This window comes from Neopelma chrysocephalum, unplaced genomic scaffold (assembly GCF_003984885.1).
Source record: "Neopelma chrysocephalum unplaced genomic scaffold, ASM398488v2 Primary Assembly neopelma1_64, whole genome shotgun sequence".
In the NCBI taxonomy this organism is placed as follows: Eukaryota; Metazoa; Chordata; class Aves; order Passeriformes; family Pipridae; genus Neopelma; species Neopelma chrysocephalum.
The window spans coordinates 4,811,289-4,829,994 of NW_020897721.1; the positions used below are offsets into that span (position 1 = coordinate 4,811,289).

At 42.9% G+C, this 18,706-nt stretch overlaps 1 protein-coding gene across 10 annotated transcripts in view; it reads right to left on the reverse strand.

Annotated features, from left to right (window-relative positions):
- The window catches only part of ST3GAL3 (ST3 beta-galactoside alpha-2,3-sialyltransferase 3), a 179,640-nt gene that overhangs the window by 51,681 nt on the left and 109,253 nt on the right, over nucleotides 1-18,706 (reverse strand). For all 10 annotated transcript variants that reach the window (XM_027683106.1, XM_027683103.1, XM_027683105.1 and 7 more), the window contains 2 exons: nucleotides 18,208-18,302; nucleotides 6,384-6,447 (listed from right to left, as the gene is read on the reverse strand). In XM_027683106.1, the coding sequence (XP_027538907.1) occupies nucleotides 6,384-6,447; nucleotides 18,208-18,302 (159 nt within the window). The remainder of the gene's footprint in view (nucleotides 1-6,383; nucleotides 6,448-18,207; nucleotides 18,303-18,706) is intronic.

Consider the following 18,706-nt stretch of genomic DNA (forward strand, 5'->3'; position numbering starts at 1 on the left):
AACAAGTGACAAAGGTGGTTACGGCTTTGTCAAAACCTTTAAGGAAAAGATGCTTTAGAAGGGAAAAAAAGACATTGTTCAGTTCTGGCCAAGTGACATTTCGGATGGAAATACACTCTTGTGATGATTATGATAGGAAAGTTTGACCTCCTAAACAACAGATAGCTGGATGAAATACTGTAGTTTCTCTACTCAGTTGTCTCTCAGCCATGACTTTTCTTAATTTTCTCTTCTGAAGAAAGATACCATGCCAAAATCCAAAGGCTGCAAGCTACAGAGACTCCCCTCTGTCCTTTTCCCACTTATGTTAGGATGGTAGCTCTTACCAGTTTTGAATACAGATCTGCTTGTTCCAGCCTCAAACCACTTAATCACATTCTTTGCTTTTCTGCTAAATTAAAGCACCATCTACTGTCAGTAGCCCCTTCCACATCTGCATGTGTACAAACATTTGCCCCTCACAGGCCAGACTGGTGAGCATGAGCTGCCACACATGAGATAAAAGAACCAGTTCCACCAGCCAAAGCTGCTCCAGCAGCTTTTCGTGGCCCTGCTCCCACACAGTGCTCACAGAATGACTAAAGCCCATTTTTAATCTTCCATTGACCACACCAAGCTCACCACATCTTGCACAGTATGGCAGCTCTCCCAGGTCTTGATTCACACTTGCAGTACCTCTCTGAAGAATTTTCAACTTCTCCCCAGATCTCTGAAGTACTGAATCTGGAAGACCAGCATGTGGAGCTAATGCTGCTCAAAGCAGAGTCCCCTTTACAGGGATTTTACACACATCATTCCAATCCTCTTTTTATAGTCATTGGTTTGCAGAATATAATCCTCATCTTGTAAACATGATCTGTGTTGACATACCTATGATGCCTGATTTTTGATTTGGCTCCAGGGAAGCACTGTTCACAGAAGGATCCCATGCAAAGGTCAAGACTGACCTGGTCCTGCTACTCCTTACTTTCCTAGTCTTTGGTTCTGGCAAATTTTTCTAGTGTAATTTTACATTTATTCCAGATTGGTTTTAGCCCCTGCAAATACCTGCCAGCAGGACTACACTGGAAGTGTCACTAAAGGATTAATTCTCAACCCTGACAGTAACTTTTTAAAGCTATGTGACTATCCCATTCCTAAAAAGGATATATCTACAATGGTGTAGTGTAGAATCAGAATATAATGGGCTGAGACATAACTAATGCCTGTCTCTAAAAGGTTACCTTTATCATTTAAGCTTCTAGTCTGTCTAAAAAATATATCCTCTACATGGCAAGATTTCATTCCCACAAACCCAGAGTAACTCACATCAGTTATGCTGTCATTCAAGCTCTGCCCCAGATCTAACTTTCCAGGATTTTTCCTGTAAAACCAAGCTAATCAACTTGCAGCCATCTCTTTATCGTCTCCCATATTTTCCAAAAATGGCACAACATTTGCTCTTCTATCAAACGTTCCAAGAAGGGTTCAAAAGCAAATAGTAAAACAAACTAAAAAAATCTTTATTTAACTCTTTAAACACTCTTCATTGCTTACCTTGATAGACATATAATTGTCATTTTATATCCTTGCAGTTACTAATAAAAAAATAAACAAAGTATTTTATTGTTGCTGTAAAATGGGACAACATCGTTCTATTTTTATCCCCAAAAATGAAACAAATACTTAAGTGAATGGTTCTGCCTTTACTCATCATAACTGATAGGTTAATCACCTTTGCCCAGCTTCATGCCTGAGCCACCCTCATATCCTTGTGGTCCTGACACATTTAAATGGGTTCTCCTTTTTCCTTAAGTCTGCAGATAAGATTTTTCATTAGTGTCTTTCTGACCCTAAGGTCTAATCTTTGATCTTCCAGCAGCTTAAATTTCTTTCAAACGTACTCTGCTCACTGATGGTGCCTGAGCATGGGAAACCTACACAGTCACTGCTGGCTCCAGGCAAGCTTCTGGCTGAAGAAACACACCGTGCAAGCAGCATCAGTTACAGCTCAATTGTTTCTCCACAAAGAAGTGTGCAAACACCTTTATGTTTGTTTACATTGTACATCAAAGCCCTATTTCTTTTCCAGAAGAGCTCAAGGACCGAACACATCGTACACAGCCCAGGTTCCAGTTTGCTACCAGGGTGGTATGAAGGAGGGTCATGGACTTTCCACAGACAGACTTTCCCTAAAGCCCTAAGCTGGGAGCTGCAGCCAGATGTACAGACTCTTTGACACAGATACTCCAAGGTTGAGTTCATCTACACCAAAACCAGGATTCACGCAGATTTTCTTGAACAATATAGCCCTGTAAACACATGTTTGCATTGTAGCAATTCTTACTTCCTCTTCCTCTCCTATCAAAGCACCTTAGGGATTTGTCAGGGGAGAGAAACCACAAAGCCTTCCTTTACGCAACTTTGGAACTGAAGGCTTTGAGGAAAGATATAAGAGAATAATTAAAAAACATCTTTAGGGTAACTGGTGCTTAGGGAGGCTTAGCATAGTCTGGTTTGAACTGGCTGCTGCTACTTAAATGGGTGCTATCAACCCGAGCCAGAGGGATACACATCTCTCCTGCTCTATCAAATTCCTTCCTGGCTTGCTCAGTTTATATACTGCATTAGTGAAGACTGTGTTAGTTATAAGCTCAAACTCTCAGTTTTCCTTCATTACCACCTGGAGGCAATACCAAAAGGTCAGTTAGGTTTTTATATTTATGTCTTTTCATAGGAAATTTACATGTCATCACCACAGAGATTTAACCCCCAAATCCACTGAAGTCCAGCCAGCAGAAGGGCTGTGGAAACAGAAACCAAGCCCTGACTCATTTGCAGAATGAGGGACAGGCCACTGGATGAGCCACTAAAGGAAGCAGTGAAAATGTCAACAATATAAATGGGCTTGGAAAAGTCAGTGGAGGGCAGGAGAACTATGAAGTGTCAAAGACAAGGCCCACCAACATCTGTACTAGGGAGAAAGACACGGCAGCTCTGAAGGAAGAGGTCAGAGATTCTAAAGAAACTCCCCTGTATCTCCAATCTTTTCCAGAAAAGCTCAGAGCTGATGTGTAACTACCCTCCCAAACACCACTGCAGCTTTACCTAGCCCCTGCCCTGGAGTAGAAGCAAGTTCAACACAAAGGTGCCACAGTAAGGAGCCATGAAGAGCTAAGAAAGCAGGGCACCACTTACACTGTGTTACAGGTGTGAACTATAGCCTTTGTGCACATGCCCTCCAGCTGTTGCTAGTTATAACACAATGGAGGGATTAGCTGAAGCGAGTTGGCAGAGCTGCTGTGGGATGATGAAAGGTGTACGCACACCCGGAAGGATCACGTTCGCCTCGTTTCAGCACCACGTCAGTACATTGTGTCAGGAAAGGTGCATCAGGATGCCCTTTGTTACAGGGATAATCAAACAAATAAATTCATTTCCAGGGCTTATGAGAGGCAAGTGAATGTAACATCTCAAGGACCAACTTCGTGAAGGAGGACAGAAATGGAGAAGCTTGGGTAGGGACAAGACCAAAGGCTTGGTGCAGATCCTCCACCACACAACTCTAATCCTCTCTTTCCTTCCAACGTTCTCACGCACTGCTCTGACCTCACCTTTCCTGCCTCTCCCACCCTTCCCCTGGGAAAGCTGCCTCCAAGAGTATAGTTACACGAACATTTGTTTCAATGGGCTGGGCAGAGCTCACCCTCCCCACCCACCCCAGCCTCTCCTGCTGCTGTTACAGCTCTGTGCCCACACAGTGCTGGAGTGGAAGGGGAGCTGTGGAAATGAGGTCACTGGAATGACCTGGGTTAAGAGAAAAAGCCGTAAACTGGAATCATTTCACTGACCCACTTTTAAAGTCCCTTTTCAAACAATGGCAGCAGCACAAGGAGAAGAGCAGGAGAAAATATGGATTCTTAGACTGGCTTTGCCAACAGAGAAAATGTTGACGTGACCCCATCTTGAAGAGAGGGTAAACCTGCAGCCTTTTCCCTGCTTCTAGAATCAGCTCACTAGACTTCTGAGAGCCTACAAGTGGAAGGGTTCGCAAGATCTCCCAAGACCGAGCCCTTGTACCTTACAGACTTGAGCTGTGTCTCTTACCTAACGCTTCCACAATAAGGCATTTTTTCAGCCCTTAATCATAGAACCAAGAATGGTTTGTTTGGGTTGGAAGGGACCTTTCAAGGTCCCTTAAGTCAGGTCCTCTCCAGTCGCTCCAAGGTGGTGAGCAAAGAAGAGAGGTCTGGCCTTTCTTGTTGACCAGTGAGCAGTAAGAGAGTGAGTCAAACCTCAAGGCTCTGCTCCCACCACACTGGAGCTGTGTCACAGAGGGGAACTGTTGGGCTGTGCTTTGAGCTGGAGAAAACATGAGTAAGTAGCTAACCTTCCTTCATCAGTCTGCTCCACCAGCTCTTCTGGAATCCAAAATGGCAGATACCCATTGCAGCCAGAGCTGGAATTCATTGACAACCACAATGAAAAAGATTTCTGGAACCATACCCAAGTCTTCATCCATGTCCTACTCGCCAAGCAGGTTTCCCAGAGCAGCACTGTGGTGGCCTTAACACCTCCTACAGTACCCAAGCTCTCTCTCCTAATAACCCCTCTGATGCAGGCTCCTTTGAGCTCTCACTTTGTGGCTTGCTATCCCAAGCCCTTCTCTCATACACACTTCAATTTTTATCTTTCCTAAGAACTGCTCACTTGGAAGGGCTTTGGGGGGTATTTGACTGTGAAGCATACGGACTACACAACCAACATCCACTGATTTGCCTCTATCACAACAATTCCCAAGAAAACAGTACTTCCTCAATATAAGTGTGTTTACACACCAGCAAACTTTGTTACTGCAATACCACAGAAATACATGTCTAGCCTATTCCCCAGCTCTCATTTGTGTTTGGTGTCACAGGGACTTTGCACACATTTCATGAGGCTTGAGTGTTAGGTCTTTCCTATCTCTGCACCAAACCCATTATAAAGAACATTAACCAAAGTGAGCAGCTCATGCTAGAGTGGTTATGTTTTACAGCCTCCTGAGAAATTACTTTTAGAAAACTTGAAACATTCTACTCCTCAAAAAACAGGTGAGCAGCAAGGGTCACAATTACATTAACCTCCACTGCAAGAATCTTCCACCTGCCCTCTGTCATTAACACTAATTTCCCATGATAACCTTCTGAAAGAGTCTATATGTGGATTTTTCAACAGATTAAAATCTTAACTCTCCAACCAGAGCTGAGATAAACCCCAGATGGATGAGACTCAGTTGTGTGCAAAATCTCTAAGAAGGTCATCTGTAAAATGATTTTGCCTTCTGGACATAATTTCTCAAATTAATCCGAAGTCTGAGGGCTAACCCTACCCGGCACCGCTCTGAGGCAAGGCAAACTTCAAAGAAATCTAAATTAGCACATAGACTGTGAAAGACTAAGAATAAACTTTCACATAGAGAGTAGCTCCCAACTCTAACTACAGCAGGCAAGCTCTACAATCAACAGGAGAGATGAGGTGACCTATGGAAAGGCTGGAAAAGCGTATGAACTTTGTCATGGAAAAGTGGGCAGAGCGGGAGCTGGGCCAGGAAATAAACCCAATGTGCTTAGAAAGCAGGAACTGTGTCAGCTTGTGGTCAAGTACCACTGGAAAGAAGTAGTACCAGGACTCTGAAAAGAGCTCATGTCCCAGTAAAAACCTCTGACAGCTTCTGAAAAAAAAATAACCCTAATCTGGGAGGTGACACTAAACCAAAACCGTGGGGCAAAGGGAAGGAATGACAGAAAAGCAAAGACTAAAGGATATCACTTGGAAGCTGGATTGTAAACATGCCATTGAGTTTCAAAAGCAACCTCTACAATAGGACTGAAGAATCAAAGAAGCTTCTTCTAAAGGGTTGAATTCAAGTACCACAGGGCCCAGGAGACTTCTATCCTGTGCATCCTAACACAGGCTTGGCCAACACAGCCACACATTCCTGCTTTGCGAGTGAGGAATTGGTGAAAAACATTGTTGAAATAAGCCAGTCCCTTCTTTCCCTCTAAGAGTTTCTTGTGACAGTGTTGTTTTGTCAGAAAGGCTGGAAAAGTATAATGTGTTTATTGAATATCTGCTATTTAGTTATTTGAAAAAGTGGTAAGAGCATGTCTTGTAACAACATATGAAACAAAAGTTTAGGAAATAGTCAAAAGCTTTTTGCTACTTATGTTTGACTTAACAGAGGTCTCCAGCATCTACAGATTTACTGGAAAGAGTACTCAATTTCCAGCTCCTGACTTACCTACAAAACACAGCCAAATTTACTGGCAAAAGCATCTGGCAAAAATGTCAAACAAAATTTATTTAGAACATATGGAAAAGAATCACTTCTACTCCTTCTATTCTAAAAGGTCTCCTCTTACCTGTCAAGAGCTGGAGTTAGACGGTAATCTTTGGTTGCTGACAGGATGGCTTTGATCAGATTATCTGGGGAGGAAGGAAGAAGACATTAGGAACGAGTTCTCACTTCTCATGAAAATGAAAAACAAAGTGATGTAAAGCATCTGATGCAGTTACTCAGAGGAACTGAAATAAGGTTCTCATTAGGAATAAACACTTTCACTTGCATATTCCTGTTTTCTCTAGACAATGACCTTCACACATGGGCTGTAAAGACATGTTATGTGCCAAATTCTGATGCAGTGTGCAACTGCCTTGCATGGAGAGTGTGACAGGGAACAGGCACAGTACACTTTATAGCAGTGATTTCATACCCACTGCCCTGAGATGGCAGCTTAACAAACACTTCAGGCATGGGAAGGCCACTGTCACTGTCAGCGCTTGCCTTCAGACAAGCTTTCATGCAGCTGAGTGGTGAATCGGATGCAGGAACAGAACCAGGTTAAAACTGATGCTTTTTATTCTCCTGGGTTACTTTTGGTTTAGGTTCAGTTTCTCAGTCTCACTTTCTTCAATTAAACCACCATAATTGCTTAAAGAAATGCCCATGGAACCACAGCCTACAGACACCCAGTGAATGCTGCAGCAACCAGACAGCGCAAGTTATGCAAGCATGGACACACACACACAAATTAAATGCATTAAATTGCAGAAGCACAATCATTACACACAAATAATTCTATCTGCTATGGAAATTTTTGAGTCTGCTTCCCTCTAGATTTTGTCACTTGTCCCTAACTTTTCCACCTCTCTCCCCCATAAAGGTCCAAACTCCTTCACCACGACCCATCCAGGGCCAAGAAGCAGCAATGCTCTGGCTAGTCTGGATTTACAAATGCACCAGTAACTTCAGAATGTCTGAAAAAAAGTCCATCTGCCTCCAAATCCTGACTCTAGGTGTGGACTTAAGCAGATGCCTAAGAGGAGCATAAAAACAAAGCAAATAGACATAATATTTCCCTGAAATCCTCTTCTACCATTTAACTGTTTTCAAGTCAGGGATTTCGCATGTCAGGTATAGCTCCTTTGTATCTGGCAACCCTCAGTGATTTCTCTTCCATGAGCTCAGAATCCTCCTCAATCCATACAGAGTTTCAATCACTTCCCCTTTCCCAATTCTGAATATGGCTTCTCTGAGCTTCATTTATAGGGGAAAAGGCTGTGAAGAATTAGTTGCCTTCCACTTTGCTTGGGAGATTGTAAATATCTATCATATCCTTCCCTTAAACATATCAGTCAATTAGTTCAAAAGTTCTTAGGAAACAACCAATCAAAATGAATAAATAAGTCTCGTTTCTTTACAAAAGATTAAAAATGACACAGGAACATTAAGAAGACTGACATCAGGTGATTTTTTACACTGAACTTAAATAGTTTTCCTGACAGGCACTACTTACTGCAATCAGCACAGTTTGGGGAGACCCTTTCAAATAAAGAGTTCTGCTCTTATTTACTGCGTCCCTCTGCAGAAACTGCAGGACAAGTGTGCAGGACCAACACACCAGCTCGAGGCAGTCCATGTGCCAAACAGCTCTGAACCTGACAACAAGCTGGTGAGACACACAAGGCAGACAAACGAAGGCGATAAATAGAAAACTCTGACAGTTACTTTGAGATTTGGGGAAGTTTTTGACACGGCATCAGTGACAGCCCCTGCCAGCCATTACAAGCTGAGAAGTGTGATTGCTTTCAGAAGATCATATTTTGGAGTGGAATAAGGGAAGGAGCAATTTATAAGGGTAAGAGCAACTTACTTTGATAACAAAACAGTGGTGTTGTTTAATTTTCCTTCATGTGAAGAATTTCTTTTGACGCATAGGCAGCAGGCTCCCCCCCTCCAACAGGAATGCTGTTTCCCTAAATCTGCCATAGGTTGCTGTGACCTCTAATGGCACCATGCCACAGTCCTCTCCTTGGCCTGTCTCATACACTGATTTTTACTGGACAGTATGTGTTGCTGTCCTTGTTTTCCCACAGTCTCAGAAAAGAGATCAAAGGATTGCGTGCCAAGGGTTGCAACTTCCCATCGACCAAAGCCTTTGTTATGCCAGGTTTGCTCTACCACCCACAAGTTACACCCTGCACTACTTGGAGACCATCCGATAGACTACTTTAAAAAGCACATTAAAATAATACTGCTGAGTAATGCACTCACATAATTCAGGTTTCCTCATCTTGCCAGCTAATTAGTAATGCCTTCATAGTGAGTGCTCAGGAATTAAATACAACTACTTTAGGAGTGGATATGGCAGTATCTGGAGCAGAGATGCTTCCCATTCCCATCATCCAGAGAGAAAATGCAAACAAAACAAACAATATAGAACACTCAGCACAGACTATGAATGGTCAAACAGGAGATATCTCTTCAGCAGCCCCCACAGTCCAACAACCCATGGCATCCAAAAGGTTTGGAAGTTGCACTAATCACAGTGTTATCATTCAAAACTGCTGGATGAAGCTCAATAAAAGTACTTCATGCCCAGGAATGAACGTGGCACCAAGTTCATCTAGTCCAGCCCCCTCACTGGAAGCTGGGAGCAGGAGCTGTGAGCGTTGACAGGAAAAGACAATGTCTGGGGCAGGGCAGAGGCACTAGGTTGTTCTGGCTGAGCTGGAACTTTACTAGAAAATGTTCATTGCATTGCTGCTGAGGTGGGCATCTGCACTTGGGACCTTGCCTCTGGCACCAGGATGGAAAGACAAAATCTTCTCCAGAAGGAGCTTCTAGAACTCATTCCAACAGTAAAAATATGTGGTTTTCATACATCTCCTTCAAGTCAAAGGTTCTAAGGTGATACATATATACACACACATGAACACATGTGCCTATTCCTGAATTCACGTTTTCAGGTCCTCCACCTGTTCTCATTTTTGAAAGCAGTGAAAATCTTTATACTCTGAGGGAACCAAACTTGCTGAAGTACATGAGGCAAGTAAGTGACATAACCAGGAACAGAATAAGGCCTTTGGCTCCTAGACAAGGAGCCCTCTGCAAAAGGTCTCATCTTTGGACAGTCCTCTGACTTATGTGTCTGGTACACCTCAATGACAAATTCATGGAAATGAATGTCAATATCCTGCATTTTCACCCTCACTTTCTCTCAGTATTAATGAACACATCACTATGGCAAGCAATCTACTGAAGTTTTCTGCAGCTTGTTTATTATATTCTTTTCTTGTCATGGAGAATTTAGCTCACTGGGGAGTGTGGGAGATTATTTAACCCACTCATCTATCAACCACTATGCATACACTATTACTATAAAAACAAAGAAGCCTCTGCACTCTTTTCCTCCCATCTAGAGGAGTTGACTACATTTATCTAAGAATCCTGAGTTATCTTGACATATTCTATCAACTTTGCCTTATATCATCAGAAGATTCAAAAGCCAGCTCAGGACTGCATGATTTCTCTGAACCCAAGTACATCTTGACTTCAGGTTGACCCTGAAATTTTCAGACATTTGGAAAAACTAAAAGTAAATAGTTAGAAATCAGGCAGGCAGTGACCACACAGTGAGAACTAGCCTAAAGTCTCAATTGTAGCCTTTTTCTCTGTTATTTATGTGAAGGAGTGGAAGAGACCTTCACTGTAAATGTCAACAACACTTAAAATTGTTGTTTCTAATGTACAAGCTTCTTGCTTGTATCATTAAAAAAAGATGGGAGACCTTTCCACTCCAGAGGGTTACTGCAGGCGTCTCGCAGGGTCTCACCTTGAAAGCAGGCACACTTTTACAGAAGGATTTTTACATCTTTTGATGAATGATCTTTACCTTAAGGCAAGAGAGGTGATTCTGCCACCCTACTCAGCCCCAGTGAGGCTGCATCTGGAGAGCTGTATCCAGTTCTGGGCTCCTCAGGACAAGAGAGACATGGAGCTCCTGGAGCAGGTCCAGCAGAGAGCAACAAAGATGATTTAGGGACTGGAGCATCTCTCTTATGAGGAAAGGCTGAGAGAGCTGGGCCTGTTCAACCTTGAGAGGGGACCTCATCAGTGTCTGAAGGGGGGTGTCAAGAGGATGGACCAGGCTTTGCTCAGTGGTGCCAAGCAATGGGACAAGAGGCAACAGGCAGAAACTGAAGCACAGAGAGTTCCACCTGAACATGAGGAAGAACTTCTTTACTGTGCAGGTGCCTGTGCACTGGAACAGGTTGCCCAGAGAGGCTGTGGGGTCTCCCTCACTGGAGATATTCAGGAACAGTCTGGATACAATCCTGTGCCATGTGCTCTGGGATGACCCTGCTAGAGCAGGGAGGTGGGACCAGGTGACCCACTGTGGTCCCTTCCAACCTGACACACTCTGATTTTCCACCCTGGTGCCCAGCACGAGGGCATGGACTCAAGTCTCACCACATATCCTGTTCTCCAGCTCTCTTCCAGAAACACCAAGTCCAGCTGTAGACACACAACATTATTTCTATTTTAGTGAAGCTGGGAATCCAGTGATTACAACAGGTATCACAATTTGTCCGAAATTCCCTGCACCACTTCTTTTTATTATTGATCAGCTAACTTTAAAGGGTGTATGCAGGAAAAAGCAGCTACAAAGACTTCCTGAACTTAGCAGTATATTGCAAACATGTGAACTGGCTCTCAAAGACAACTGAGTAATCTGTCCCCAGATCAAAACTTGTGTGTAAATACAAGAGTGGTTTTCTTGAGGTCATTAGCTGTACCAGATTTAGGTGGTTTACTTGAGATACACTATACTAACAACAGGACTTAAAACTGCCACTCCTCCAAATATCTCAGTAATTCCATTGATGATTTTTAATGGCATTAAGATAAGAGGCATATAGCGTTGCACAGGCACAAAACTCAAAGCAAAAGAGAGAAAAAAAGACTGAATACACATGGTACCCTCTCTAACAATTTTAGAAGAACCTGGCATGCACTAAATGTAAGCTCCAGAAAGCCCTTAAGGCCTTTTTTTATAACAAGATATAAATAAAATACATAACATTTGGACTCTTCATTTACATCGTCGTTTTGGAGCCTTTAGGGATTTTTTTTTTCCAAGCTTTTCTTCACAACCAAGAGTTTGTTTTTTCAGAACACAAGCTTAGTTCCCAACATAATCCCACGGCTTGGGAAGTTGGAACATTAATTTAAAAAACAATTATGCCAAAAAACGGGCAACATTCTGCAATAACCATGCATTAACCATTTTGATCCAAACTCAAGTTCAATGCACAGGAAGCAATAAAGCCTGTAAAAGAGGCGAATTCACACCAAATAAAATGGCCCTTGAAAGATTCACAATATGCTGATCGAAGACAAGCAGGAAAATAAATACAGTTGTTATAGAGGGCTGTTCTTCCCTTCATTGCTGCATTTTTGTTGGCCCTTCACAGGTGGCCAAAAATGCCAAAAAACTCAATAGCTACTACAATGATGCCTAATTCTTCTGACCCTTGCAGAAGCATTAAGAAATGGCACTTCAAAACCCAACAGACAGAGGAGACCTGCTTTTCCCTCTGGGAGGTAAAAGAGAGGAATAATATCCATGTCTCAACTGCACTTCAAGACTTCTGTGACGAACTCCAATATGGAGTCACCCAATTAACTGCAAACTTGAGGTTTGAGTCTCCATGGGGCACCTTTCCCTTCTCAGTGGGTTGGGAAAAAGACTATTTTTAGGCACACTCAGAAACAAAGCATCAGTTTTGACTGAAATAAGGGACCACACGGGAGGGTTGTACTTTCATCAGGAGAGCTCAAGAGTGGAAGTTGATTCAACTTCAAAATTCACACTATAACTTCCCTTTAGAGGTTTTACTCGATAATGAAAAGTTGGCCCTCTACCTCTTCTGAAACTTTTATTTTTTTTTTCCTTTCAAACCTCTAATTTGATTTCTCGAGGCTATAAAATCAGCTAAATTCCCTGGGGAAACAGCAACATTTTTATATCTATATTCCCACGTGATAATGGCAACTATTACCAATTTTGGTCAAATGCAGAATTCTAGTGGAAACTAGTTCAGAAATCTGCCTCAAACTCAGGAAGAAACAACAATATTGTGTTAATACCTACTCTGAATAGAACTAATGGCTATACATGTTTGTGCTTCTTGTTTATTTGTTAGAGGAAGAACATACGAAGACCAAAAAAAATGCTCACAGTAGGAAAATCATCTGTACAACAGAGCACCACTAACAAAATAAGGACAAGACTGGAGAATTAAACCAGAAAAGAAACACCTCATTCAGACCCAGTCAAATGTAGGGAAGGTGCCTGCATGTGGTACTCCAGTCTCTCTTTAAAGGCAGAAGAGTAGGTTGGAAAAGAGCTACTTTTCTGATAGTTTTTCTTTGAGTCAGCTGTAAATTAAAATTGTCATGTCCAACTGAACATGTTTTCTCAGAGATAAAGTATTGTTCATGCCAAGAAAGTCGATGTAAAAGAAAAAGCTACGCAAGAAAAGAACACGCATGAAAAGAGGGCAGATTTTCTCCCAATAACATTGCGATATGCCAACTTTTGCACGCCTCAAAACTCAACATTTTTGCTGGAGACGAATGACCTCTGCCCCATGAGACCAGTGAAACCTCTGCTAAGCAGCACTGAACCATGGTTCTTCCCAGAAGCACTAACACAGAAGAAAGCATCCAAATAAAACCACGCACAAATACAGTTAATCATTGCACAATACATTCATTAGCACTGGTGGTCTGGACAAAGACTTAATTCCTTTGTCACCGATTCCAGATGTCCCTCCTGCACCAAATGAAAATAGGAAGCCTCCTAGCCAGTAGTTCACACTACATTTGCTAAAACTGTAGCACTTGAAACATGTTCTTGATATTCCCTTATCACCACGGGGAAGAAATTGCTTTCTAGATTCCTGGCGGGAGGGAAATTCTGTAAGATGGTGACAAGAGAATCACTCCCTAAGAAATAACTATCACCTTCAAAGACAAACTGATTCAGGGCCAACAAAGCAGCCTCTCTGCTTAAAACAACTGAGCAGGAACAAAGGGGGAAGTGAAGACCTATAATTATTGCTAAGCAGTGACACAACTACTGACTAAATGCACGGAACAGATACTACATGGATCATGTCTGTTTAGTTTTTTAGTGCATGCTGTGCCATATGTTTTCACTTAGGTTAAAAAAAAAAATACAGCAACTCTGCCGTCCTCATTACATGGAGAAGATGCCAGATACTAGCTACTCTTTCTTATGAAAGCCTTTTATATTCTTCAAACCACATGTACTGAGAAATTCTATTAATAGTCAGGTATTTCTCCAGTCTTGTTTGTTGCCCTTCTCCAAATAACTCTTTCCTTTTGCTTTAGCTACAGAGGTAAATTTGGGGAGGAGGCCCTCTGGGATTAATAATCTCACTAGCAGTATAAACAATTTTTCCATTGCTTATTCATTGACAAATTTAACCCTGAAAGCAGTGTACATGCTAGAGGGTCTCTGTAACTATGTGGACAGCATGAGCATATTCATACCTCCATAATTACACTGACAATGCACTGCTAAAGAAGAAATTTCAATTTAAATTTTTTAAAAATCTCCACACCACACATTTAAGAACCTGAGATTGCTGTGGTCTCCTCGCTCCTGACTGAAAAAAGTTGCAACAGCAGGCTTGGTGGGTGCTGGGAAAGAAGAGTTCCTACAAGGAAATTAGATCCTCGCAAATGGTGAAACATGGGAGGCACTCCAACATCCCAGTTAATGCCAAAACAATAGCCTGGGACACAGGAGGGTGCTCAGCAGCCTGAGCCGTCCCCCACAGGACATTCTGACATTTATAGCTTTTAGAGTTCCAACTTCTTGTTACAGTTTGCTCTTCTTGACAACTCAGAGTTGACCAGTTTCATCATGTTCCCCACTTTGGCTATATACACACTAATAAACAAACTGGCAGCAGGGCACGGGCCCACACTGTCCCACACAAGTCCATACCATTAAAGGGTTAGCACAGTCCCAGATGTGTTCACCAGGGCCAACAAATATCCTCCTCTAAAATTCTCACGCATTCACAGGCTAATAGAGGCCAGTGACCTTTCTTGATAGGAAGCCTGGACATAACCACTCTGTTTGGGGGGGGCAGGGAGTTAATCTGTTTGAACAATGAGCTCAACAGCCTTCAGGACCAGAGGGCAACCATTTTATTTATTAATAGAGATGCAGTCATCATTTCCAAGCTCTTACAGTGGCCCATCCTGTTTCCAGACTCTGTAAGTCACATAGTAGGAGACAACAAGTTCGACGTGGCAAAAGCATCTCATTTTTTTAAAGTAATTGCAGTCAGACGTGACACTGGCCTGTTTGTCAACACAGTCATTCTTCATTTAGAAAATCTTGATCCAGATTCTAAAAGATAATCTGCATAACCAGGTGCAGAAATCTCTGGGCTACAAACATCTCTGATGAATGCAATGACACCTTCAGTCTGCTGGATCAGCCCCAACACTCCTGACAGCCCTCAGCTCCGCTTTTGTCCCAGGTTGCTGAGTACTGGGATCGAGTAATTAGGATGAATCCTTCATTCAAATCTTCGGTGAACCAAAACTCTGCCCATGTAAGACAGATGAGGAAAAAGGTATGACTGCTGCTCTTAAATTCCTCTTCCTCTAGTTCTAATACCTTGTAGAGGACTCCCACAACCACTGTTCAGAGTTTGCACAAGACTGCATGCCACGTGCCTCATCTCAGAAAGCCCTGCTCATCAAACAGCAGGGTTGCCACCTGACTATTTTCCGTGCCTCTTTCATTTAGCAGACAAGGAATCACTGGGGTTGTTAACTGACAACAGCAGCAGTTTCCAACCTGACATGAGATGTGCAGTATTCCTACTGCAACAGTCCCTTTCAGATCCAGCAGCATTTGAGGGAAAGTCTGAAAACTTTCCTATTCAAGACCGTATTCCCCTTGACGGCTCCTACACACAAATGCTCTTGCAGAGGGAGAATGCAGCACTCTGGCCATAAAACCCCCTTGCCTGGGCTAATGGACAAATCAGAAGATGTCCACTGGAGTAAAGGAGTGAGCAATCTTTCACAAAGAAACACTGTTAAACGTTCTGTGTTGTACCGAGTACTTCTTCTTAGCATCTGGAGATGGAAGAGCTGTCTTTACAATCAGATTCTCATTGAAGAAAATGAAGATCTCTGATGAACTGTGTCAAAATGATCATAATACTGCCTTCCCCTTGATATGATAACCTTTAAAGAGCAGTAGTCCTGCCCTGAAAATTTCGGAGCCATTTCTACTCTTTTACGTGTAATTTATACAGACGTGTTATTCCAAATCAGTGCAGCCCGGTAGACATTGCTCCTCAAAAGCTGCTTTTCCCTGAAGACTGCAAGAGTCATTCTTGGAATCTTGGAATTGTTCTTTCTTGGACCAGTAAACACCCAGTGGTGGAAGAAAAAGGATTTTGTTCAGCTTTTTATTCAGAGTCAAAGCAAAGCAAAATGTAGGTAAGAGCCTGAAGAATAGAGAGGAACTTTAAAAAGTGAAAGCAGAAATGGATTAGCTTCCAAGCTGCTAAGAATCCCTTGATTTCATAACTTCAATATTTTCAAGCTATAGTTTCTAGAAGTTTCTTGAAACATGCAGCATTCTTGTAAGTAAGCTCATCCTGTAGCTGTATTTCACACACACACACACACACACACACAAAAAGCCATTTTGCACTTGGAATAGATCACAGTGACTTAAAACCATCAGATGTTATTCACCAAAGTTCTCAGTAAGATCTTCCCTTTTCCATCTCAGCTACAGTCATTGCCTACGAACACCAACCACCTTTCCCAGTGTGATGCACGTTGGAAATCCCAGCTGACGGTGTCACGGGGCTGCCTAATGCACAGAGCAGAACTCCTGCCCCGTCTGTTCCAGCACAGCCACATCTCTCCACACTTTCCTAGCCACCCTGACTACTCATTTTCCCATGCACATCCCAGCTCTGAGAGCCTTCATCTCGCACCACCATGTGACTGAGCTCCACGCTGCCGCCTGCCTGGGTCAGTTGTTTGGATATCATTAGATTGCCCTGACTGAAAGCCCTAATGAGGTGCTGATCCCATCATCCAATCACTCCGCTGAGCCCGAATGCATCCCATGGGACAGCCAGAAAAGACTGATGCAAGAATTCCAAGTGATGTGTAACATGAAAGGGCGCCATTCGCATCGCGAGGACTCACAGCCTGTCAGCACGGCCATTAGAAATCCTGGGCTACACAGATTTATAATGCAACCCTCCCACACACAGAACTTGCTCCAGACTGAAACTTGGCACAAAATTCAGTCCCAGGAGGGTGTTAAAAAAATAACCTATTCAACGGTTTCCATCCCATGGCTTCAGCTCACAGCCATTTAAATAATGGCAATTTCTCATTTCTCTTTTTAACTGAGGAAATCCAATATAAAACACCAGATTTACATAACATTGCAGTGGTGATACAAGCTGGCAACAAACCCAGGGAGAAGGCTGCCAGAGCTGTTCCGTCATTCTCTTTTGGTGAATTTCTCCACTTGGATTCCGTCTAATGCAATGATTTTTGTTAGGTCTAGATGACATCATGTGTAATCTGCAAATCCCACCTCCATGACGGTCAGTCGGTTTGCCCTGGCTTTGTACACCTTGTGTGCTGGTTAGAAGGGGACAAGCCCTCCTGTGGTCACCACAGCCTCTCACTTGTGCTGCCACTGTTAGTTCTTTGCTGCAAACTCTGCTGGCTAAATTAGAGGACAGCAATTAGTTTCCTATTGAGCTGCAAAAGACCGACTGGACAAGGAATGGACAAAACAAAGAAGGGAACTGATGCAAGCCAAAAGCAATTTGTCAGTAGAGCCTTTGATTTCACCAGAGATTGTTCTGACAACTGCCACACCTGCTTCCAGGCAGAGACAGACCCAAGCCTTCTGTGGCTGCCGCCCTTTCTCCACCAAATATTTCAATTCCTATGGAGGGTTATCTGTAACCGTGAGTTTGTCAGCAGAATAAAAATCCTGCAAGTTGATGCAAAGCAACAAACACTTCTTAATAAATACGATGGACTTCAGAAAGTTTGCAGCAAACCACTGCAGTGAGCACAAGCCTTCTGCTCACCACCACTCACCTGGAGAGGGCTTTGATAGCACGTGTGGGATAGCCAGGAGCCTGTCACCCACAAAACAGATCCTCTGCTGGGTGGGCTACTGGCCCCCATCTCATCACCACCAGCCCCACCCCTGCTTTGCCACGGCATACCTGAGACACAGCTCCTGCTGTGACACTCAGCTGGAGGACAGGACATATTACCCATCATCACCAAAGCATCTCAATGGACTTTTCCTATTTGTTACATAAGTCAGTAAGTAGCCCAACTATAAAATGCTATGAGAAGAAAATGAAGAGTTGTATCAGCGGTCAACCCCAAGGCATCTTCCCTGTTCTTCGTAGAATTACTGACTTAAAGGTAGTTTAAGTCAGTTTGAACTCTCAGCTGCTGTCAGCAAAGCTGCAACAAGATTCTCTGGCAGTCAATGTCAAAATGCTTCTTCCAGAATGAGCAGGTAGGTCTAAAGTGCCATTGTTGCACTGACTCTCTGCATGTACTACACCATTTCCCTCAGACCAGCCTCTGGGGTCCATGTTCCAGCTGTAAAAACCCTTCTGGGTTTCTGTGAGTTACATGTACAGTATTTCTCTCAAACGGGGAAAAAAACACTGAGCCCAAGGAACACACCTAAGCTTTCAAAACAGAAAAACAAAATGGGGCAAACATCTGCAGAACAACCTTCTTCTCCAACAGCTGCACAGTTCTCTCATTCATACCTTGTCCTTTAATTCCAAAGGGGGGTACAAAGTCCCTGATACGTGCCCATTTCCTGAAGGAATCATCCAAGAACATTGGTGCCGGCTTCGAGAACCTGAGAAAATCAAAATGAGAGAGAAATTAACTCCTGAACTAGGAAGGATAAATTTCTGCAGGAAGGTTGAGAGAATCCATACTGAAGTGCTGATTCTACATTCTCACTGGCAATAGAGTAATGTGGAAGATTTTACTTTTACCCAAAGGTGACTGCAGTGAAACAAATCTGTCAGAGTTTGCGCCAGGAGGACACTCAAATCACTCAAGTCATGACCTGGCAATCCCTTCCACTCAGCAATTTAGAACTTCCCACTGTTGTTTGGCTATTACTTTAGCTACAATAAGTTGTAAACTGCAACCAGAGTTTAGGCAGCTTTACTTCCAACTTTGTAAGCACAAGACAATGTATGTGCTGCTTACGTGGTGCTGCCTTTACATTGTTCGTGACACATCCACGCTGTG